We start from the raw sequence: 22,776 nt of genomic DNA on the forward strand, positions 1-22,776 counted from the left end.
GAGTTTAATATTTTATGGGGCTTTTTATTTCGATTCTAAAAAGAAGAATACCTTCATCTTGCCGCCAGACTTAATGCGTTGTGGAAATCTCCTAGAATAACTATTTTCCGGATCGAAGACCATCGTTAATCGTAGGTATCTTATTAAGGTTATCAAGCAAGAATTTCTCAATATTGATAAGTTTATAATACTCGTACTGCTTTTACTAAGAATCGTACTAACGAGGTTACATGTAAATATTTATAACCAACAAACAAATCTAGCACATATAACTGAGTTTTATTGAACAACTATAAAACAAATTCTGTACGTAACAAAAACAGTAAGTACCGTTTTATATCACGCTGATTGAAGTCCAAGAGATAAATTGAATGAGCATTAGATGAACTGTTATTATGTTAAAGCCTATCGAGAGATGTTTAGCATATAAAATACAATTGATTTTACGTTCTTTACGGACCTGCTTAATTAATGACAACAAATACAATAGATTATAATTTCCTTTCCCAGTCCCCACAACACATACCTTTTATAAGTCAACTGCAGAACTTTTTGTAGAAGTTTATAGTCAAAATAAGATCTTACTAGTATTATTTTAAGTACGTAGTGATAAAATCGATCGTTTTAGATGTCTTTTGCTTTGCAACATTTATCTTTTATGTACAAAAATTCAACGCTCATTAGAGTATGACTCTTCAAGTCATAGAATCGTGATAACCCATCCAATAACACAGGGTCGTTGTCTAATTGTACTCGGATATCAGCAGATCTTTGCGGTTTAACGATTACTAATCGTATGTACGCTAAATCGATTCATTATGCGTTTGCACGTATTTTTATTATACGATTTTGTGTGAACTTTATAAATTATAATAAATAAATTCAACCCATTACTGTCCCACTGCTGGGCAAGGGTCTCCTCCCGTAATGAGGGAGGGGTTAGGCCTTGAGTCCACCACGCTGGCCAAGTGCGGGTTGGGGACTTTGCATGCCCTCAATAAATGTATTAAACAAATTTTAGGCATGCAAGGTTTCCTCACGATGTTTTCCTTCACCGTTGGAGCATGTGATAATTATTTCTAATGCACACATAACTTCGAAAAGTCATTGGTGTGTTGCCTCGGGTTCGAACCTGCGACTACTTGAGTAGAAGGTGTCAACTTGTACCACTCGGCTATCACTGCATTCAATTCATTTCAATTCACTGCATTTTTTTTTTTTGTGAACTTTATGCGAGTGAAAAATCTATTTATGTATCTTATTTTTTAAGTTGCATGGTTATTTAGATTATTATCTGTTGTCACAAAAAAGATGTATCTTTCCTTAATAGTGCTTGTCATTTCGGCGCTGGTATACACTAAACAAGGCAAGAAATTTATATACACTATATTGCAATAATAACTCCGTTGATTTTCATGCGTTAGTTGATCCAGCGTGATAAGTCTTTTTTACATATGGCTTTTGAGGTCCGTTTTGCCCAGTTATTGCAATATTTTTAGCATTATTGCGCAAGAAATATTGCAGCTATGAATTCAACAGGGGTCGATACATCATAGTAGCGTGAAATCAATAAGACTAGATCATTTATATATTAAGGAAGTTAAGCACTAACACTTACACCTTCGATTTTACTAAGAATTTCGGAATTAAGTATTTAGGACTGCAGGAGATTATGTTATTTCACAAATATAATATTCGTAAAATAAATGAATACAGTATGTAACTACCCTCAAGTCAGCAGACATTCTGATACTAGCAAATAAAAGTATGGTCTCCTCTTCTTTCAAACCCTACTTATATTATAAATGCGTGAGTCTTTGAGGATGGATGGATGTACGTTTAATATTTCTAACAAACAACTGAACGATCTTTTATAAGAAAATTGAAACAAATTAAGTTTATACTAGATTTTAGTACTACTGGAGTTTATACCTAGATTAACACGAAGAATTTTACATCGGGAAAACTTTTCCGGACAAAGACGCAAGCATAATCTAGTGGTTGATTGTCAACTGTAGGTGTTACATAAGTACTAGTATTTAGTACTCCACCCATGTAATGCATTATGTGAGTTGAAGTGTATCACGTGTTGAAACACAACAAAGGATTCCGTTAGCGTCACCGCGCTACGGACCACGTGGCATCTGGCACACTAACAAGATTGGCCGTGACTGTGCCGTGCTGTGTGATACAAGGTATACGACGAAGCGTTTTTATATTACGAAGCTTCACAACACACAATACTCTACAGTCGTCAATAGTGGCGTTGCTGTAGAGGAATGTATTTTTGCTTATAATTTATCTGAATGAATAGTGACATGATTAACTGTCCGTAGTGGTAAACTAAACGAAAACAAGTCCTAAAATTGTCCAAGTATTACAATAAACAGTGATTGAAAACTGATATTAAGTATTTTGTTAATTTCCAAATAACACTTTTCCTAATTCACTACTTGATATTGCGACATATTAGGCAAAATAGTACTATAAATGTTATTTTTATGCAAAATCGCTGTCCGCTTGTAACTCACTCTACAGCAGTTACCCACCAAGGTCGTAGGTCAATGTGTAAGCCGTACTTAACGCGAAGTATACGACATGCGAAACTTCTTAAACGGGACTAAAGGGACTATTCTTAAACGGAATAAACTCGTAACGATCGATTTTACTGCCACCTTCACCTCCTGATAAGTATCGGTTAGCAAACGGAACTTTTCAGCATTTTACTGTCTTTTTATCTATTGCTTTGTTTATTCGTAAGTGGTGAAATCAATTTTGCTTTTATTATAAGCAATGTTTCTTCGTTTACTGATATGGTTTTTAAATTAAAGCGTCATAGTTCTGTGTTTTTTTAATTTTGAACACTGTCCTTCGATTCGTTTCGGCTTTAACAAGATAATCCAATATTACGTGCCAGCGTTTTCTAGGTAGTAGAACTTAATTTTATTAGCGTTTTAATCACCTTGACCGCCGTAGTTTTAAATAACAAGTCATGATTCATATTGGGAAGAAATTAAACAGTAGGCAGTGTGAAATTAATCGTGGATCTCGATGTGTTACGTAGTGGTAGCACGGTGGAGCACGATAACTTTAATTTGACAGTTCAAACTTAATTACGTAGTTCACGACTAAGAACCGGCAATTAGTGATTTGGAAAATAACGCGCTTCTAGTGGCTTGGGGTTATACGTTTCTCGGGTATTATGTCAGTAGGGAAATACTTAACGCGTTTCAATTTGAATGTCTGAATCGTAATGAAACATCCGTATGCAATGACCGATTTTGTTTTATGTCCAAGACGGGTCGTTCTGCCTTTAAAGAAATTCTTATTACACTGATTCTATGTATTGTGGTAGGTCGTAACTTGAAGTTTTCCCGTAAATTTACGTTCCTAGACGTGTCCCGTTCGACGACATGTTTTACACGACCCCTAGGTTCATTCTTCATTTCGTGGAATATGTTAAAAACGCAACCGGTTTAACTGAGAGTAGCGGATCATGGGATTGCAGAAACAATAGTGCATTTGTTCGATAGCGTGTGCCGTTGATATAATCAGAATCAATTAATTGTTTGATTCCATCATAGCTGTTTGTTTGCCATGCATATGTTATGCTTTGAAAATGTTACTCATACTGTAATTATTGCTTGATACTACTTATACAAAGCAAAAAGCTTTTATTACATGCTTGTTTTATAGGAGCTTGAGTAGCGTGTTTATTTCATTAATGATTTATTCTTTAGTGTATTTGAATATTGTATAGACTGTGATCTACACTTTTAATCATTAATCAAACTTCTAGCCACGCTTGTGTCGGAAGCTGATATTATAATAAAATACTATTACTTCTAGAGTAAATTCGATAGCTGATTCGATAAATATAATTGCTAATAAAATATGTGACACCAAAATATAGCACCGAATCATTTGTATCAAAGGAAAGTGACTCGATAAAATATGAATCATTTATATACGGCCGAGTTCGTGAATTAGAAAAACCCATAAATGGTGAGATACGACTTTTCCGTAAATTACCTACCCATTAGGCAGTTTCGTGATTGCGAAATAGACATGACTGGACATGACTGTCACCTTCGAATATCGATCAGGAATATTATACCTGTCAGTTAAATACGGTCGATTTCTTTGTCATATATGTAGTCATGTCATCATCATTTTCTTGGTGTTATGGGAAAATATTTACATATCACTCGTCTACTACTACTATCTTCGTTTCTCCCCAAACGGGGGACGGTTAGACCTTTAGTCCACCACGCTGGCCAAGTGCTGGTTAGGTGCTAACTTAGATACTCAGAATAGGCACATGCGTATAAATCCTAAATTAAAAAATCACTCAGACTGAATGTTTTACCTCATCATTCATCACTATTGATATTTATCAACATTATCACAGAAGGAAAACCTAGTACATAGTGAATCTTGAATATTTGCTGGCTAGTCAGTATTTAGTTTAAATTACCGGACATTGAGCATTCGCCCTTGAGTTTGAGAAGTTTTAACTCAACAATCAGATATAAGGCAAGGCAAGAGTCTGCTCTAATTATTGTGGAACAGTGATTGACTGTCGGTCTATTGTCCAAAAGGATTTCAGAACAGTTATCGGTCCTTGGGAGATATAATCTTTTAAGTAGAGTAACACAATAGGAACGCTTGGTAGGCGGGCCGTGTTGTCGTACTATGTTATTAGCTAACAGTCCATCAAATAGTGTTAAGACGCCTGCAGATTTGCTAGGAATTTACTGTAGAACATAAGCAAATTCGATTTTACAAAGGCACGACTTGTAAATTATGTGTTAATATTGTCTTTGCAATTCATATCCATTGGAACACACTTCTTTAAAGTTATACTAAAAGTATATCAAATTCTAGAAGTATTTAGAAATATCCGGTGAAATTATTTGGAGGTTCGACAAATATCAATACAAGGAATTATTCATAGGTATTATAATTTGCCCTGTTTAGGAAATTTTCACGTGCTAGTAGACGTTCATCAATCACTGTCACTATCTTTTGAAGAAAGTGACATAAAGAAATAAAAAAAACTTCACATGACGTACGTGTATGTATGTTCCTCTACTCAGATAATTACCATATAACAAATGTATATCTCGAGATTAAGTAAAAGTGACGAATCTATCCGCCAGGTGTCAGTAGTGTTGTTTTTGTCGGTACCGTTGTAAGTTTGTTTTGTTTTTTGCTCTCGCTGTTATCGTTTGTGGACGATCTTTTTATACGAGACTAAAGTGTTCGCGGAATCTCGAATTGGTGTTTATTTATAAGTAATATTAATTATGTTTTGGTGTTATTGAATATTTGTTTGTAAGAATTTCGGATGTTTTTACTTTAATGTTTCCTTTTATTATTATATGAAGTGTCGGTTTTTTACCGAGAGGCTATCCGGAGGATTAAGTACAATATATGAATAACTGTGCATACTCTTGCTCCTCATTCAAGCGATACTTGTATAGGAGTCTCATTACTCAGTGGTATGACGATTTGAAATTCAAAGTACATACAAAGTCACAACCTTAACACATCAAATAAAACATCATCCAGTCGACCAAAACAAAGATACTTCTCAGTAAAAAGAACTATGAATAAAAGGATAATCAAAATTCCATGTGTGTATAATGATTGGCGACCGGCGACATGCGACAATGCCCTACGCGCCGACGAATATGTAACGGTATTCGCTATTTATACGCGGCGATAATCACTTACTAGTCATGAGTCAATTCATCAGCGGATTGGGTGTTACTTACAGACACCGTTCATTGATTTCAAATGGTTTGTTTGTAGTCTTCAATTCAAGGATTGTTTTAGACAAATCACTTGTCTCCATAGATTTTCCGAAATGGCCATTTAATCTGGTAGAATTTGGATAAGGAGGTGGATTCCTTTACTTGGTCAGACCATTTAATTAGCAATCGGCCTTGTGTTCTCTTTCTTGTTTGTATTATCTTGTGGATAATGCGATGATATTGTTAGTAATGTCGTCCCAGCCGAAAGTGTAAGCGGAGATTAGTAAAATACACTGTTTTCGGTTCTATCATTACCTAACAGTAGTTGAGCTTAATGCTCTATATGAAGACTCTCCATCTATAACCAAGTCGTTGTGAAAATTTTTAAAAGAAATTGAAAGAAATACACAATGTTCCACCAGAGATGTCGTGATCGCCAGTCTACGCAAGTAGTGATAATTCAAGCTTTGGAGTCATAAACCCTAACATAATATGCCCTTTTACCCATGTTTACTCAATTCAATGACCAATGTCATGTTTATTTTCAAAAGCAGTAGATAGGTATGACAATATTAAGTCGTTTGTATTACAGAAAAATATGTCCGCCATTGTACAAGTTGCAGTTAGTAAACATCTTAGCATAATATTTACTACTTAAGTATGTAAGCGTATGTAAGCCGTGAACTCAGGGAACCTAGACTATACGAAATCGTATTCATATTAGAAAACTAATTACCATTGTTTTAAGAAATTACTTTTACTACTTTTACCTACTTTAAATAATATTCTTACATTGTTATGTTTGCTGTATTCGGTATAATCATGATGTAAAATGGTCGTCGCGTTTAAATAAGCAAAGCAGAACTTTCTTATACGTAATATAAAATGGTCCAATGTTCAATAAAAAATAGTTATTATAACAAGAAAAAGGTCAATGACTTGATCATGACAGTAAGTGGTATTTCTCCTAATTGTTCGTCTAGTTAGGACTAGGTCATTGGACATTCCTACTGCATTCCTAACTTGATGCCAATCCGTCTGTTCGAGCGAATGTCTAAAGAATTTCCCAAGATATGAGAAGCTGTACGCAGCTAGCACAAATTACTGGCTAGTAGGAAGTAGCAGACGCACATGTCACAGATTTCATCTTATTAGATACATCCGGAGTCTCGAGAACATCATGATTTGATGCAAAATGATAAACAAGTTTAATGTCGTTCGTTCGACGATACCAATTACCCGTAAGAATATTATAAGTCATATATGTGATATATATTATTGCTTGCTGATATTATTAGATGCGCTTCCAATAGGATATGTAGTGCTAACGATAAATAATTTTATTAGTCAGTCATGTAAAGCCTAAGTGGTCTGGAAATCTAGAATAAAAGCATGGCAAAGAAAAAAATGAGCTAAGGACTGACTATACATAAATTTTTTATGAAATTTTGAGCCCTATGCTCTAAGTTAACTTTGACGTATAGATAAAATCCGCAACCAAAAAACTTAATAGCGATATGATTGCAAGTATCAATTTACAAATACATAATCACCTAGTTATTAAAATTCATATTAAGTAAGTAAAACTTACTGAATCGTTGCCGATAGTGATCTGAAGGCAACTGAAATTCTTTGCCGCCACGATGCAGATACGTGCATCAAAATATCAGCATACACACTTAGTTATGTATGATGCAATGTACCTAGTTTTGCTATTACTAACCACTTACAGAATGTGTGGCGCAAATATGATGGACTAGTTGATTTATTAGTGTTGCTTCATGGCTTAGCGAGAATTTTTACTATTATATACAAAGGAAACGTGATTGGCAAACTATTCTTTATATTTATTTTAATCCCTTGATGCATGTATAATAAGAGATTTGACTATATCTTAGGTCTACAACCGGTAAATGATATTCACAAAGTCCACGGCTCAATTTGTTGTCCAACATTGAGCATCTTGCGAAAAAGGTCTAAATAAGACGTTTTCATCCTCGGTTTTGTGCAAGTATTGGTGTTAATTCATTTATTTATTGTTGACGTTTATATTTTTATGTCATAAAGCTGTAGTTTAAGATGAATATCAAAGTAAAAGCGACCCGTAATAACTTATCATTATTATCATAATATCGAGTGAAATAAGTTTAATTCAATAAATATCGTTTTGAAATCCAGCTTAATACCTTTTCAATAAGTATTTGGCCAAACATTTGGCATCCGACCACACAAGGCACCAACGGGTATTAACCAATCTTGTGTGGTTATATTAATGTACTTTTTATCGACGGTTTCTTACTAAGCAGTTACTGTGGTTATTTCCCGTGACCATTCCGTTGGCCGTTAAAAAAATTCTTTAGAATCTCAGGAGACAATGTCTCGTCAGTAAACCGATAGTTATCCATCACAATGCAACCCTGTTCTTTCACCGACACCGTAATTTTTAGCGTTAAGTCTAAAAGGATTAAGGTTCAGAATGCTTTACCAGCAAGTTATTAGAATTTAACAGGAAAAATGCACCATTCAGGAACCCATTGACAGGTTGTAATCATGGGACTGCGTAACGCTACTGTATTCTGTAAGACATAAAACTATTAGAAACTTTACTGTTATGCAATAGAGCTGTATTTTGTCTAACAAACACGTAATTTATTCTGGGCCGTCCTTATTTTGAAAAGTAGTCGTTTCGAAGATATAAAGACAGGAATCTTTTCTGGTCGAGTGATCCGGTTAATGGGGCGCTTTAGTGTTTATATCAGTTTCTATGGAAAGTAGAAAATTATACATTCATAGATAAGTTTTAAAGAGAAAATAATACAGTGTAGTTTGACTTGGAAATCTTTCACAGGTATTATGTTTATTTTCATTGTTTCCTTTACGCTTTAGTTTTAAACGGTAAACATTCCAACAGTAATGTTTTTTCGGACTGTTTTTTAAATAACAATGACATTGAATTATAATATTAAGGAACGTCGTTAAGTTACTCCACCGTTACAGAATAATTACGAAATATACTTATATTAATAATTAATATTAAAAACTTTGAACTGATGCGCGTGACTTTATACCTAAATCATAACATTCTTTTGCAGAAATATAGTATTCTCGAATCCCAAAATAACTGCTCCTATGGTTATTCGATATTTATGTTGTATTGTGGTGCAACAGCCATAAATCTGCGTCTACGCGTCACTATCTCGAAATATCATATTACTCACACAATTAATAAATAGGAAGCAATAGTAATTAACACAAGGACAGATCTACATCAAGTGGCGTCGTTAGCGATCATAATTGATGCTGCAGACACAAAAAATCTTTTACAATGTCTATTACACACATGGTCATTGTTTGTTAAGGGCCCTTTTTATTGTCATTCATTATAGTTATTCAGTTAAAATTGATTGCGAAACTGATGGATGATGGCTAATGTGTACTGCGTCTACATTGTTGCTTAAGAAATTGTTTTAAGTAAATAAACAGCTTACAATGATTGGTGCAGAAATTCAATTCTAATGTGTGTCCATAATGTGAACTATCAAAAATGTTTTTTAATCGTTTAACCTGGGCATGATAAAGCAACTTTTTTTGGTAACTCAAACAAATGCTGCCGAATACAACTATATTTTTCCATTTTAGCGCATAGTTTTGTGCAATTATGGTCTCTACTTTTCTTTGACGGTTATCACAAATGTAATATAGTTTCAACACACCATTTATCCTGTTAACTAATATTAACTGACGAATTTTCCACACCTTATAATAACGATTTCTTAAACGAAATCCTATTGTTGAGGTATTATGAAAATTAAATTAATATACAATAGTAAAGATGTAAGATAAACTTTACTAAAACTACACCTTAGTGATAATCACGTATTGTTTTATCTACTAATGGTGTGTGACGTCACAACTCAGTGTTTGTATGTATAAATAGAGACAATGTTGCAAGGAAACAGGTCTAGGATAACAGGACGGTGACTGAAGCATACGATAGAGGTTTGCGTTCACTTTTCAGTAATTAATGCAATATGCATGTACTTATTTAATGGTTATAGACGAACAAATATAAGAAGACTTTTGCGACACTAAAAAAGTTATTAATTTATCAAATCAAAAATCTTAGGCAGTAGCAGAACGTTCCTGTATAATTATGTAATTTAGTAGCATGTAAACTGCCTTTAAATTAGGGTGATTTTGATGCAATTTGACATTAGATCAAATAAAACAGCAAGTATCGCAAAAGTTAACAGCTCATTGAATATCGGACTCAGGGACTGAATTATTTTCGTTCCCTCTTAGTGCTCGTTTTCCCACATGTAGTAGGTAGGAATTTACAAAATTTGTTATTGTTATAGGAGTAAATTCTTAGTATTAATAGCATACTCTGTTATACTGGTAATGTTTAACACGATTAACGTGCTCGAAGAACATCACAACAAAGCTATAAATAAAGAAATATTTATTGAGTCGGTACATTTTTAAACGTAACGTCCATTCCATACAACCCAAATAGTACCAACTTGATCCTGCGACTTAATCTACTTGCTGACTGACTCGTATTTATTTGTTCACTTTTTGCCACGAAAACCTGTATTCCCGTCCGTCTGTGCATTCTTGTTCCAATATAGACAACACCCACATGACCTCAAGTAGTATTTTCCCACGTTGTCTATTTATGCATAGGAATCCAAGTCAGGTTTTCCATCCTTCTCTTTTGTACTACGTCTGAGTGAGTTGGAGATAGTGTGTGTAAATTTGGGACGTGGTCCGTTTTTGTATGCGTGGTCGTTCCTTTAGGACTTGCAGCGCGTTTTATGATTTTATGTTACGTTGTAAGTGCTTGCTACATTTTAATGTGTTATGTCAAACTATTTCATTCAAGCAATAAAATGCTTAACTTAAGGTGAGGACACACATGAGCTATGTAACATTCAAACGGTTAACGTATTCCATAAAGGCTCGAGTTTACGTTTGACCAAATCTTTGTAAATAAATATTCCTAGGGGAGGATGGAGGAGGAGGAATATCTTAACATGAAAAACCGCAATCTTCTGTTTGTTGTATTATAATCTAGATTATATTTGCGGTCTTTAATTACACAGATACTCCAAAAAGTTTTAACCGTCAACACAAATGCAACCTGGGAAACCCCAATCCACCCTATGCACTGGTTCGTGACAAGTGGATCGAATTCCCAGCGAGTCGCATTAAGAATGATTGTTACAACTGATTAGCTATTTTTGCTATCCTTTCATAATTGTGTTCTAAAAACGTCACTTTGAACAGTTAGTCGCACCTGTAGCTCGATTCACAACTACTATCGACTACCGACAACCGACCTGTCATCGAGAAATTTTGTATGAAAATCTGATCAGCGCCTCTGACGGGTGTCGTAGGAAATATTTTGACTGTACATTCTAAATGTCAAATGTCGATAGCTAGCCGGTTGTCGGTAGTCGATAGTGGTACAGAATCGAGGTACTGTACCTGTAGTACAACTATTGTAAAATACGTTGCGCACTAAATACGCATTCAGATTCGCGTGCGCACATGCACTGAAGTTTCGCAGTGTGCATTCACGTACTAACCAAGTTGTTAAAAAAATATCGATATCTGTCGTTTATTTCTTATAGTCCAGCAACTTAGTAAAAAGCCTTGTATGGCGCAGCTTTCGGAGGTAAACAAATTCATCATTTTGAACATCAGTGACCCGCAGGCAGCGGCGGTGGCCTGTCTGACAGCTTTGTTGGAAGAACACAACAGTATTAATTACAATCAACATAAATCGTCTATGCTGAGGCTTTCTTCTAAGTTGTTATACTTCATTTATAGTTCAAGTTATCAACCCGTTTGTAGGACATTAAGTACAGCGATATTGACTCTCGATCTATCGATTATTTGCATTAAACTTTAATAGTGTGAAATTTAACAGGTGTCAATGCAGACGTCAATAGATTTCCGCGATATTACGTCTTATAATAGGAAAATGGTGTTATGTATGGAACCGGTCGCTATTACTTGCTAAGTGTTAACTTCTAAATATTAGTCGCGTTTCTTGTATACTTATATTGAAAGTTACGTTACATGTTACTTTGTATCATAAGAAATTACTACGGCGTCTCACAATCTAACGTCCTATATAATTACTGAAGAAGTAGTTTAACTTTTTTTTCATAGATAATGTCATCTAATGTCCCAATGAAGGCTCCGGCTCGTCTCCCGTATAAGAGAGACGTTAGACCTGATTCCAACACGGTGACCTAGTGCCATTTAGGCATTCTTTAAGAAAATGTTTTGCTCACTGCTGAAAAAATAGTAACCAGTTGCCGTAGAACTCCGCTTTCAATCTTTTTTATTTTAAGAAAACAACATTTTGTTATTAAATGTCACCGTCATCACTTTATAATCATATTAATAGCGATAATGATAATAATAGTTGCTTTAACGACCAAACATAGATGCTGTCTAAATAAATATTTTCAGTATATTTAACACTTCGCAAATCAATGAATAAACAAGATAAGTTTACAAATATACCTTGAAATGACATCACTGCAGTCTTACTTATAAGTAGACACTTCTTAAAATTACGTAATGTATTCATAAATATAAATAGGTGTTACATACTCCAAGTATTGCTCTTTGATCAGGAAAATATTATGATTTTAAAATCACGTGACCTTATCTGAAGCGAAGATTACCTACTAAACGTTTTAGGAATGTACATAATATATTTTCTACTGTGCAAGAAGAAAACTACAATTTTAATGGCAGACTGTCGAATGTATGACAATAAAATTTTTAGAAATTAGCACATCAGCATCGATTTTAATTCTACTTGTTAGACAGTTACTAAGAATTGAATTAAATTTTAAAATGGTCAGAGAAACAAGACAGGTTATCTCAAACAACCTTGGATTTAACCTGTCAGATTTTTATCAAACTAACCTAGAATGGCTTTATAATTAGCGGATGTTAAGAGTGGTGCTAAAGACAAATTACCTAGAAATAGTCCTTTTAACTTGACAATTTAGTCGCTTATAATCAACAGTTGGTTTCCTAATTTGCATAAAATCTGGATCGAATTTTGTTGGTTAAAACAAACTTGATTTGGGTGGAACGCATTTATTTGATTAATTGAAGCGAGAAAGGCGAAACAACCTGTTGTTGCGTACTTGTGAAATAAATTCCTGTTTAAATGTTTTATTGTATTAGGTAATTTGAATCATATTGAGACGCATCTAGTCTGAGAAATGAGTCATAAAAGTTGACACTACATCGCTTTTTTATATTAATATATTATTTATATTTCTTCTATTCAAGGAAAACCTTTTTACTTGTTGCAATGAAACCTCATACAATGGTTAGGGAAATGTAATGTCAGAATAGTTTCATCTGTTTTAGTTAAGTATTTATGAATTAAATTGAATATAATGATCATCGTAGGTAAGTCAGAGGCATCAGTCGTGCATCACGACTCGCCCAATAAGGCTTTATTTAACATCGACAAGACACATCGTTGGTTCCGGGTTACATCATAAATGTTTGAATGGTTCCTTGATTTAGAACACATCCCTTGTGTGACCCGTTGAAAACCGAAAAGTTGCATCTGTATTTATTCCCAAAATTGAATAAATGAGAACAATGTTGATTAAAATGTTGTTATGTTTTACTCCTTCACGGTCGCCAATCGAGTGTCTCACCCTATCACCAATAAAACGATTTATAATCGTAAAGATCTCTAGTTTATTAGAAAAACGAGTTTGGCCCATTACTAGCTAAGTGTGCTACACATAATAGATAGTTAAGTTGATAATAGCTATGCCGTTTTTGCCTAAATCTTGTTATATCATAAGTTTAATCTTCTAGCTGATTGAGGTATTTTTACATTTCGTAACATTTGTGGCGAAATATTATCGCTTGTTTCAGCTTAACATAAATATCTTCGTTTAAAACGTGTGGCGTTTTGGAAATGACATCATCGCAATCGATACTGCATCTTTAGTGAGTGATGGATGACAGTTGTCTTATCAATATCTCAGGATCGATGTGTCGATTTAAAAATCGTGATGCGAATGCTTTCAAAGCACCAATTTATCAATAGCACTGCGTTTGCATGTTAATCGACGCTTAGAGAAAGTATTTTAACACATTTCAAACACTAGATCAAAGCTCCTATAAATTATTTATGAAAACAATTATCAACACCCCGTGAGATTTTATTGAAAAATTAACACGTGTGTTGAAGCCATATTTGTAATAAAAATCGACTAAAATTGCTGTTAGAATGAAGTTGGGACAAAAAGTGAAGACCTGCGTCCAGTCGATTACACTTGCGACGCATCAGAAATCGTTATACATTTTTAGTCGCGATACTGCGGGGTCAACGTCTTACCGTCTTGACCGATCACATCTGAAACTCTATTATGGTTATATGCTATAGGTAAGTAATAAAATGACAGACTGGAAATCGAGGGAACAAAAACTGTGGCCACTGCTAGTCATCAATGCTTTACTAAGATTAGGCACTAGTTTTTTCAAGATATCTAAATAAATTGCCCATTGTGTATAGTGATGGTTTGGATTAACTTTAATAGACTTCGAAAATGAATTTATAGTTGATTTTCAAGACACTATAAAGGACTAACAGGAAATTTTAACTAAATTCATTTGATTTAGCTGTCAAACACTTTTTAAGTAAAAAGTAAGTAGTAACTCTCATATCGATTTTTGATATAATTGAAAATGAAGTCTTCAAAAGTAAGTTTATTATAGAGCAATAATGTAAAAGTTTCGTTATGGCTAAAATAAATTGTATAATTGTACATGCTATATGGCTACATTCAAATTTTATTTAAACACTAAACAAATGAATATGAATGTTACCGTATCGTATAAACAACCACTCACTTTCTTTACGTTTCAAAATATACACAATTAAATTATTATTTTTAGAATTGACCTCGTTTGTGTAGTGAAATTTAGGATAAGGTTATAATCAGTCATATCCCTAACTAACTAATTAATTTAAATTCATACATATTTATCACATTTTATTAAGTTTAAACCGATCCATAGAACTAGATCGATTGATTCAATAGATTGTTGTCGACCATTCTTCCGTCGACTTTTTAATTACATAGTCGACTACAAATGCCTAAAACTCAACCAGTCACATCACTCCCCAAGGCAGCTTATCGCGTAATTTAAATTTTAAAAGGAGAAGAAACCGTTTTTATCTGATCGCTAGTCCTTTGTAGTATAATCGCGGCCAAGTGAAAACACATTAAGTAAACCTTTCTAATCTTTTGTTAATTCATTAGGAAAGCTCGTGTCATATTTTAATTGCTAAGCGGATTGTTTCTATAGTACAAAGTACGCTGTGTACATACATGTGTACTTGTTGTGATGTTATGTGAGGTAATTTTATAAGCCAGAGCGTCTGCTTTTATAAGATTAAGGTACGATTTTTGGAAAATAAACGAGCTGCCCGTAGTTTTGTTCGGGGGAAAATATCTGTATCAGGTTAAAGAGTAGCTTACAGTAGATACTAAATAGGACACGATATCGATAGGTTGCATAATAAATAATGTTATTTATGACTTCGACTGAAAATATAATCTTGAATTGCGTTACATTAAAATCGAATAGGATTAAATAATATAGAACCCTTAGTATAGAAACCCTTCCCGTGTTAATCCCGATTCCCCGAGAACTCCGGGATAAAAGTAGCCTTTGTTTTATTCTGGGTCTTCAACTTCCTATATACCAAATTTTATCGTAATCGATTCAGTAGTATTTGCGTGAAAGAGTAACAAATATTCATACATACATACATTCTCACAAACTTTCGCATTTATAATATTTATAGGATTCGTCCTATCTTGATTGTTGGATGACATCGTCAAGCTTATAAAACTGCAATGTATACATTAGACTGACGAAGACAGGCTTCATGAAAAGGAGACGCAAGAGCGGAGATATTAGATAGACATGTGAAAATAAAGTTGACGAATTGCTCCTATTAAAATTAAAACGGTATGCATCATAAATTAGTTTTAGTTTACGAACTACCACAGGTCATTCGGTAGCAGTAACAAATTATGCAAAAATGTAATATTATGGTGTCATTGACCATAATGATAAGTTAATGCGAATCAGACGGCAGTTATATCATCCGTAGGTTACTAAACCATTGGAAAATGAGGATTTTATGCATAATTTTGTGTAGAAATCATCGTATTTATGTTAAATTGGAGACGACCTCGTTGTAGCAGTGTTTTATGGCCTATGACCATCTGGATCGTATGTAAGCTTGGAACATTACCTGACATAAAAGCAAGTATTTTAGTAAATTCTTATTCTCGATATCATGATTTTTTATTACGATCTCTATGTTCAGATCTATTTTCGCCCATTTAAGAACGATGTGATGTGACCCAAATTAAAATAGCTTCATTTAATTAACTATGATTTTAATTAGTTCTTTGTATTACGTTCATACAGTACTGGCATATTTATCACAAATAACGCTTAAATAAAATAATTTGTTAAAGAAGCACGCCCTGTTTCTTCAACAAATTATTTAAGAGTTTCTTTTCCGCAAGCTATCTCCATATATTCCTTTCAAAACGACAATTTAATACACGAACTCGATAAATCAATGGTCAAATCGAAGGCGTTTACTTTTTAAAATGTCGTTTAGCTTGCAGTACATTATTCCTAGCGGCGGCGACCGGTTGACGCGAAACTCGTCCGACTCGGCCCATTTCGCCTCGGTTTTCATTTGTAAAAAAATATAATATGTATTTTTCTTGCAACCGAACAAAGTTAAATGCAATTGAATGTTTCCGGCTGGAGAATGAGAACGATTCGCAATTTTTTGGACTTGTTTTTAAGTTTGTTTTATTAATGTTAAGGTTCTTGAAGGGCTTCATAGATAACCCAAGTACCTAATCAAGAAACAAGAAACAATTTTTGTTACGTTTAATTAATTGACCGAAAACAAAGACAGTTAACACAGGCAATGCAACTTTTAAGCCCGAAGTCATAAACATCAATGACGTACTATTATAACTCATCCACCAAGAAATATAAAATGAGAGGCAAAATATCTCTTTTATGTACGGTACTATAAGATCTGATTGAAAAGCCCGGTAGCCATTGTACGGAACGACTTCCGGCACCATAAGGTACTTACATGTCACCCGACTCCTTCCTAACTAATAACTTAATGAGTTAACTTCCCTTACTTCCTTTAGAACGCTTTCGCCAAATTAATTTTGCCGGAAGGACGCGGAATGATGTTAAAAAACAAGTTGGCAGTACGTGTGGATAATCGGCAAAAGCAAGGAATCTTTCTTCAGCATTGTGACTCTTTAATTATATCACAAAAAACTTCAAAAAGCAAATTAATAGTTTTGGTAAGGCCACAAACTCTATTAGATGCCATTATCGTCTTAGTACTTGGACTAAAACTACCACGCATGATCCGTTCCATACGTAAAGCAAATACTGTACATACAAAGTCTTATCATACGGAGAAAAACATCGAAATTCATTCTATTTCCTTAAACACATGTTTGCTATCTCTAACAAGCCTTCTTCGAACTACCCTCACATGTATTATTTGTTATCAAAACCTAGCACCTGGACACAAAGGGCACACTCGTAAAAATATTGTCTTATCCTTTGTTTTGAGGTGTAAAGCAATAAAGTTCGTTATCGAAGGCCGGACGTGTTAAAAAAAGCTTGGATTTACAACCACCAGAGATAACGTTTACCTGGTAATGGGTCATTAGTTGAGTCAAGATGGGAATGCTCGAAGTGCTCGGTTATTGCGGTTATATTACAATAAACTAGAAATTATCTGCACTAAATTTTGTATTAAGAAAACCTTAACTACAGTGATTTAGTTTCAACGAATAACTTTTACCGAAAAGCGACACATCTTAATAAGAACACTAGGAAGTATTGATTGTGATTCCAATGCCTGCAATCATACGGTATAAGGAAATTAAATTAGCTAATATTTGAAAAAAAATGACGCTTAAGTTAACACTCAACAAAGATAGAGAACGTCACAGACTACCTCAAATAGAGCTACTATGTCCAAAAAACTGAGCAATCAATCGTCTAGATTTACGTGGTTTCCTCATGATTTTATCCACATTTAAAACAATTTTGACTGTTCGTGCATAGAATTTGTATTTTTTTATTTGTCTGCCGAAGCTTCCTACCAATTTGGTACGGTGGTTTTTGTAACAAATTCCAACAAACATAGCTTTAGTTCTGTTTACACCGTCGTTGGAGTATTCTTTAAGTTTCTTGTCGATGTTCATCGGCAGTTGCAATCAGAAGTTGTTACTATTGTTAGGCGAGCAGAGATAACGATAGAGTGTTTGTGTGATTATATTATATCATAATTTGATGGACGGTGGCAAATGAACAATTAATTTTGTTTTAGGAGTTAGTAAGAAGTAAGTAAAAAAGTTACCTCCTAAAATTCTTAGCTACGTTAAACGTTTTAGGTGTTTACATACTTGATTGCTAAACAAAATCCTTACGAGCAAAATAACCTCGATTGATTTATCAATTCAATAGGAAACAGTACCATTATTTCCAATAGGATCTAAACGGAGAGAGTGGTCAATAGATCATAAAATAGAAATTCCAATAATTTATTTATGAATTGATCTCTTTTAATTGTTTCTTTGAACAAGTAAAGTATCACTGTGTAACATTTTGTTAGCGCTATTTGGTTTGTAGAGTGTAGAAATAACAATTCAAACGTTTGTTATTGTTGGAAATAACAATTAAAGTATTTGTTTACATGTAACACGTACTGAAGTATTATAACAGTTATGGGTCTGTCTTATTTACTGCATTTTGTTTTAACAATGATACGGTTATGTGTAATGATGGAAATGGTGACTAGCAACCCCGTGCTGAGTGCGAGCTTTAGAAATTTTACTTATTAACTAATCTCAAATGTCTAGTTTTATAAGTTACAAGTAGTAACAACCAATCTTTAAATTTTTCCTCGCAATCGTAAAGCGCTGCCTCCAGATTCGAACTCACTATTCGTTAGTTTTCCAACTGCTTTTCAAGTGTATTACACATTAGTACAAATGCAGTCACCAAAGATGTTAACTAAGTGCAATAAGCAAATAATGAGCAATCGATTCATAATGTTTATTTACAGGATTCTTTAAGTTACAAATCGATGTACCTATGTATGTTAATTTACTATCATGGCTTGCTTTGCTAACTGCATATGTTTTTTTTTGAAAAAATATGTAAGTACTATGTTATAATCAAGGTTTATCATAGCCTACTTAATATTTTAAATGCGAAAGGTGACGATGGATGTATGTATGAATATTTGTTTCTCTTTCACGAAAAAGCTACAGAATGGATTTACATAAAATTTGTTACCCAGATAGTTTATAATCTAGATGAACACATAAGATACTTTTTACTAGTTTTTACCAAGGGAAATCTTTTCACGCGGGTGGAAGGTAGTAGGAAATCTTTTTAGCAATTTTTTGTACGATAGCAAACACTCTTACAAAGTTACAGGCTTAAAATGTTAATAGTATTAACTTACTATGTTTTCATTTAATATTATTTTATGTTACGATTTGCTTAACGTTATGTTATCTTCAAGTATTTGTTAGGGATTCTTGAAATACTTGCTATGTATTGTTTCATCGTATTTGTAATACATAATTTAATGTTTAATATTGTCTTGTGATTATTTTTTTTTTAATATTACAATTTTAAAAATGCCTTAAACTTCAGTTCATACTATTTCATGCTAGTAAAGAGAGTTAAATGGCAAAATTATTAAAAAAAATTGGTAATGTGCACATTATTTTAAAATATTTAACGTTTAATCGCTCTATACAAGTTGTAAACAGTTGATAATTATAAAAGAGTATCAATAATTTTCATGCTATGTTACATGTAGATGTAACAGTTAAAACATGTATTAAATATAAATACAAACCAAACTAAATTGTTTCCTGTCCATAAAACATTTAACATTACTTATTACGTAAATAAGAGTAAAATAATTAAGCTTTCGAAGAAAGTTTTTGTCGGACTACAACTTCGAAGCCAACGATCTCAACACTACGAAGAAACGCGTACAAACCAAAAATTCAGTATCAATACATAGTACAAAAGTAAAACATTAACAAAATATTTTACCACGATGTACAGTAAGAAAGCTCGTGCATAAAAAGGTAAAAAAAAGCCTTAACCGGCTCCGAACAGAAGTTGCGCGTAAAGTTTGTAACTAATGAAATCTATTATAAACACTAGCCGTACCTTTGCGAGATCAAAACACAGTTTTTATATCACATTGAACACTGCATTGTTTTTATTTAACTTTTTGACACGTTAAACACAGTTTAGTTGATGTCCGTACGAAGTCATAAGTATAACTGAAGACCGACGAGCTTGCAAGACAACTTGCCTCAGGTACAATTTTCACGTGTTATGCGGCTAAATACGAGAGGCCAGTGGTGCGGCCGGCATGTTTGTGTCCGGCCGCCTATTGTGTATGCCAAGGTAATATCGAAAAGAACATTGTATCACTTGGTTCGGTAGGAAGAAAGAGATGAAATGTGAGTGACGGAGCCTTCGTATAGAACAGTAATGTGCACACGCAGACAGGTCACGCGGCAGGTTGATAAGGGCTGTTTACTAAAAAAAAATGTTTAATACCTCTATCTCTGCCTCTATTCCTCTATCTCTGCCTCTATTTGACTGGTTTCGATTAACGCATGAAATAAATATTTACTTACGTCATTCACAGATGGTTATTATTATATGACTCGTCTCTGTGTGCCTTTAGTCATATGGAAAACAAAATGTGGAAAAGTTGTTTAGAAACGAGAATGCTGGTAACGCAAAATAATCTTAAAAGCTCTATATGGACCACTGCAGATTAGAAAATCACGCAGGGTGGTATTTTAAATCGTCGTGAGTTTTAATAACAAATAAAATTAGTGATATGATGTTTTTATTGTGTGATACTGGTGCTATAACAAGAACAACAATGTTTTATGATTTCAAATCAATACGCTTATCAGTATCATTATAGCTTCCACTATCATTACTCAAGACAGAAAGGTAGTAGCCTCTACATTCGCATACTCTTTGGCTCTGACGTCATCGTTGTAGAATATCGGCAACGCGTACAATATTGCCGTCTCACTCTCGCGCCGAGCTCCCATACGACTCAAGGATACAGTGCACTCTTCAGTTCACTGCTCCCGCTCAGCGTCGAAGCCTTAGCTGCGCATGAGTGTCCAATTCTGTTTTTTTACTTCCCGAACTCATATAAATATTTTCGGTAGCGATTTTTATTTATTTTGGTACTTTTTATTCTGTTTCATTTAAAGCTTGTATAACAAGTACATACTTTCGATTGACGAATATTGCCTCTACTATGATTGAGAAGGCTTTTTTTTTCTTATAAATATTGTCATCATTTATAAAATCTATTATAAACATTTTTTTGGTAATTAAATCTATTCCAGAGAGAAGGCAAAACTCAGTCCGTCTCCATTAGACCGGTAACCGACTTGTCGGACTCAACTTTTTTTATTGGCACAGACAAGTTTTTGTATCGCCAGCTGATGTTATTAGCCGGTCGCAATTTATTTTAATAGCCTGAATGAATATTTGTCCCTATTCATTTAAAAATAGTTACGACCTTTGTTGATGATAAATGCAGTATGAGCTTATATAGATATAATTTGCTTCTTTAAAACAATCGGGACTGACAGGTTTTATCAAAGATTATTTTAGAAACGCCTTTTTTTAGTTTGACCTTAGGCTGTAGGTAATTACACACTGTTCTATGTTAATTTATGTATCCAGTCTGCTGGCTTCTTGTTTATAGGCTGTAGCTACTAGTTGGATTTTGTTGTATCATCAGCCTTTTTTATTATGTTACTTTAAGGCATAGGTGCTTTTGATTGTTGTCTCACATTCTATTTAGTTTTGCAAGAAAAATTATTAAGTAAAATTAAGCCACCATATATTGGCGGCTACTAGACAGTCTTCCGGAATGATATATAAGTTACACTGAATAAATCAAGCTGACCAAGTTCGCTTTAGGGTCTTTTGTCACCCAAATTAAACGTTTTCTGACTGAGATTGCGAACACGATATTCAAAATTATACATTAATAATAATTAACATTAGCAATGTATAATTTTGAATTGAGAAATAAAAACCAAATTATGACATTGATGTTAAAATCAAACAGTTGGAGAACCTTTTTATCTAACTGATCTTAGTTAGTCTGACAAAAAGCTGTAAACTATAATCTAGGAGGGACTACGCGCACCCAATGATTCATAGCCAAACATTAGATGAATGTGTCATGTCGGTTCCGATATAGAACCATTAGATAAATAAACCTAACATTAACTTTAGAACAATGGTCTAGGTTAAGAAGAAATATACCGGATATCTGTAATGTCTTATTAAAATTTCTCGAATTTTTTTGCAGGTTTAAGGCAACGTATTGTTTTTCTCGACAAAGAGAATGGAAAAATTGAGAAGAGTAAGTATACTCAATATACTCATTACCCTAAATAATATTTCTATAATACCTCTTTCTGAGCTACAAACGACATTAAGAAGCATTTGAGCTAAACGTCTCTACTCTTAGTGATAATTTTATTATTGATGGCCAGCCCTACCGGCTGCATATTTATTTTCAAAAAAACATGTTAATAAGTCATACATACATGGACTCTCAATTGCTTATTAAGACACGGTCATAATGGTTATCGTGTCATAAATATCGTGGATCTTACAGGGAAGTGATAACTTATCTTCTTCTCCTTCTAAGACAAATTGGGTCAGTACTATTAAAGTGAAAAGCACTTACTTGGTCTTCATCCCGATAGTCAATGATGTCGCTTCTGGAAATATAATAAAAAACTAATAAATTTCAATAGAAAACATCACTGATAAGTACGTGAAAGTT

General features: G+C 33.8%; 1 protein-coding gene across 6 annotated transcripts in view; it reads right to left on the bottom strand.

Annotated features, from left to right (window-relative positions):
• The window catches only part of Fhos (Formin homology 2 domain containing), a 94,619-nt gene that overhangs the window by 44,420 nt on the left and 27,423 nt on the right, over positions 1-22,776 (bottom strand). For 5 of the 6 annotated variants that reach the window (XR_012960369.1, XR_012960368.1, XR_012960370.1 and 2 more), the window contains exon 4: positions 22,678-22,711. Coding sequence is in view for 2 of the 6 variants with exons in the window: in XM_076134937.1 (XP_075991052.1) it covers positions 22,678-22,711 (34 nt within the window). In the remaining 4 variants the exon portion in view is untranslated. Of the gene's footprint in view, positions 1-20,096; positions 20,243-22,677; positions 22,712-22,776 lie in introns of those variants that run through there. The other variant, XM_076134940.1, reaches the window with a different exon arrangement.

This window comes from Anticarsia gemmatalis, chromosome Z, assembly GCF_050436995.1.
Source record: "Anticarsia gemmatalis isolate Benzon Research Colony breed Stoneville strain chromosome Z, ilAntGemm2 primary, whole genome shotgun sequence".
Taxonomy (NCBI): Eukaryota; Metazoa; Arthropoda; class Insecta; order Lepidoptera; family Erebidae; genus Anticarsia; species Anticarsia gemmatalis.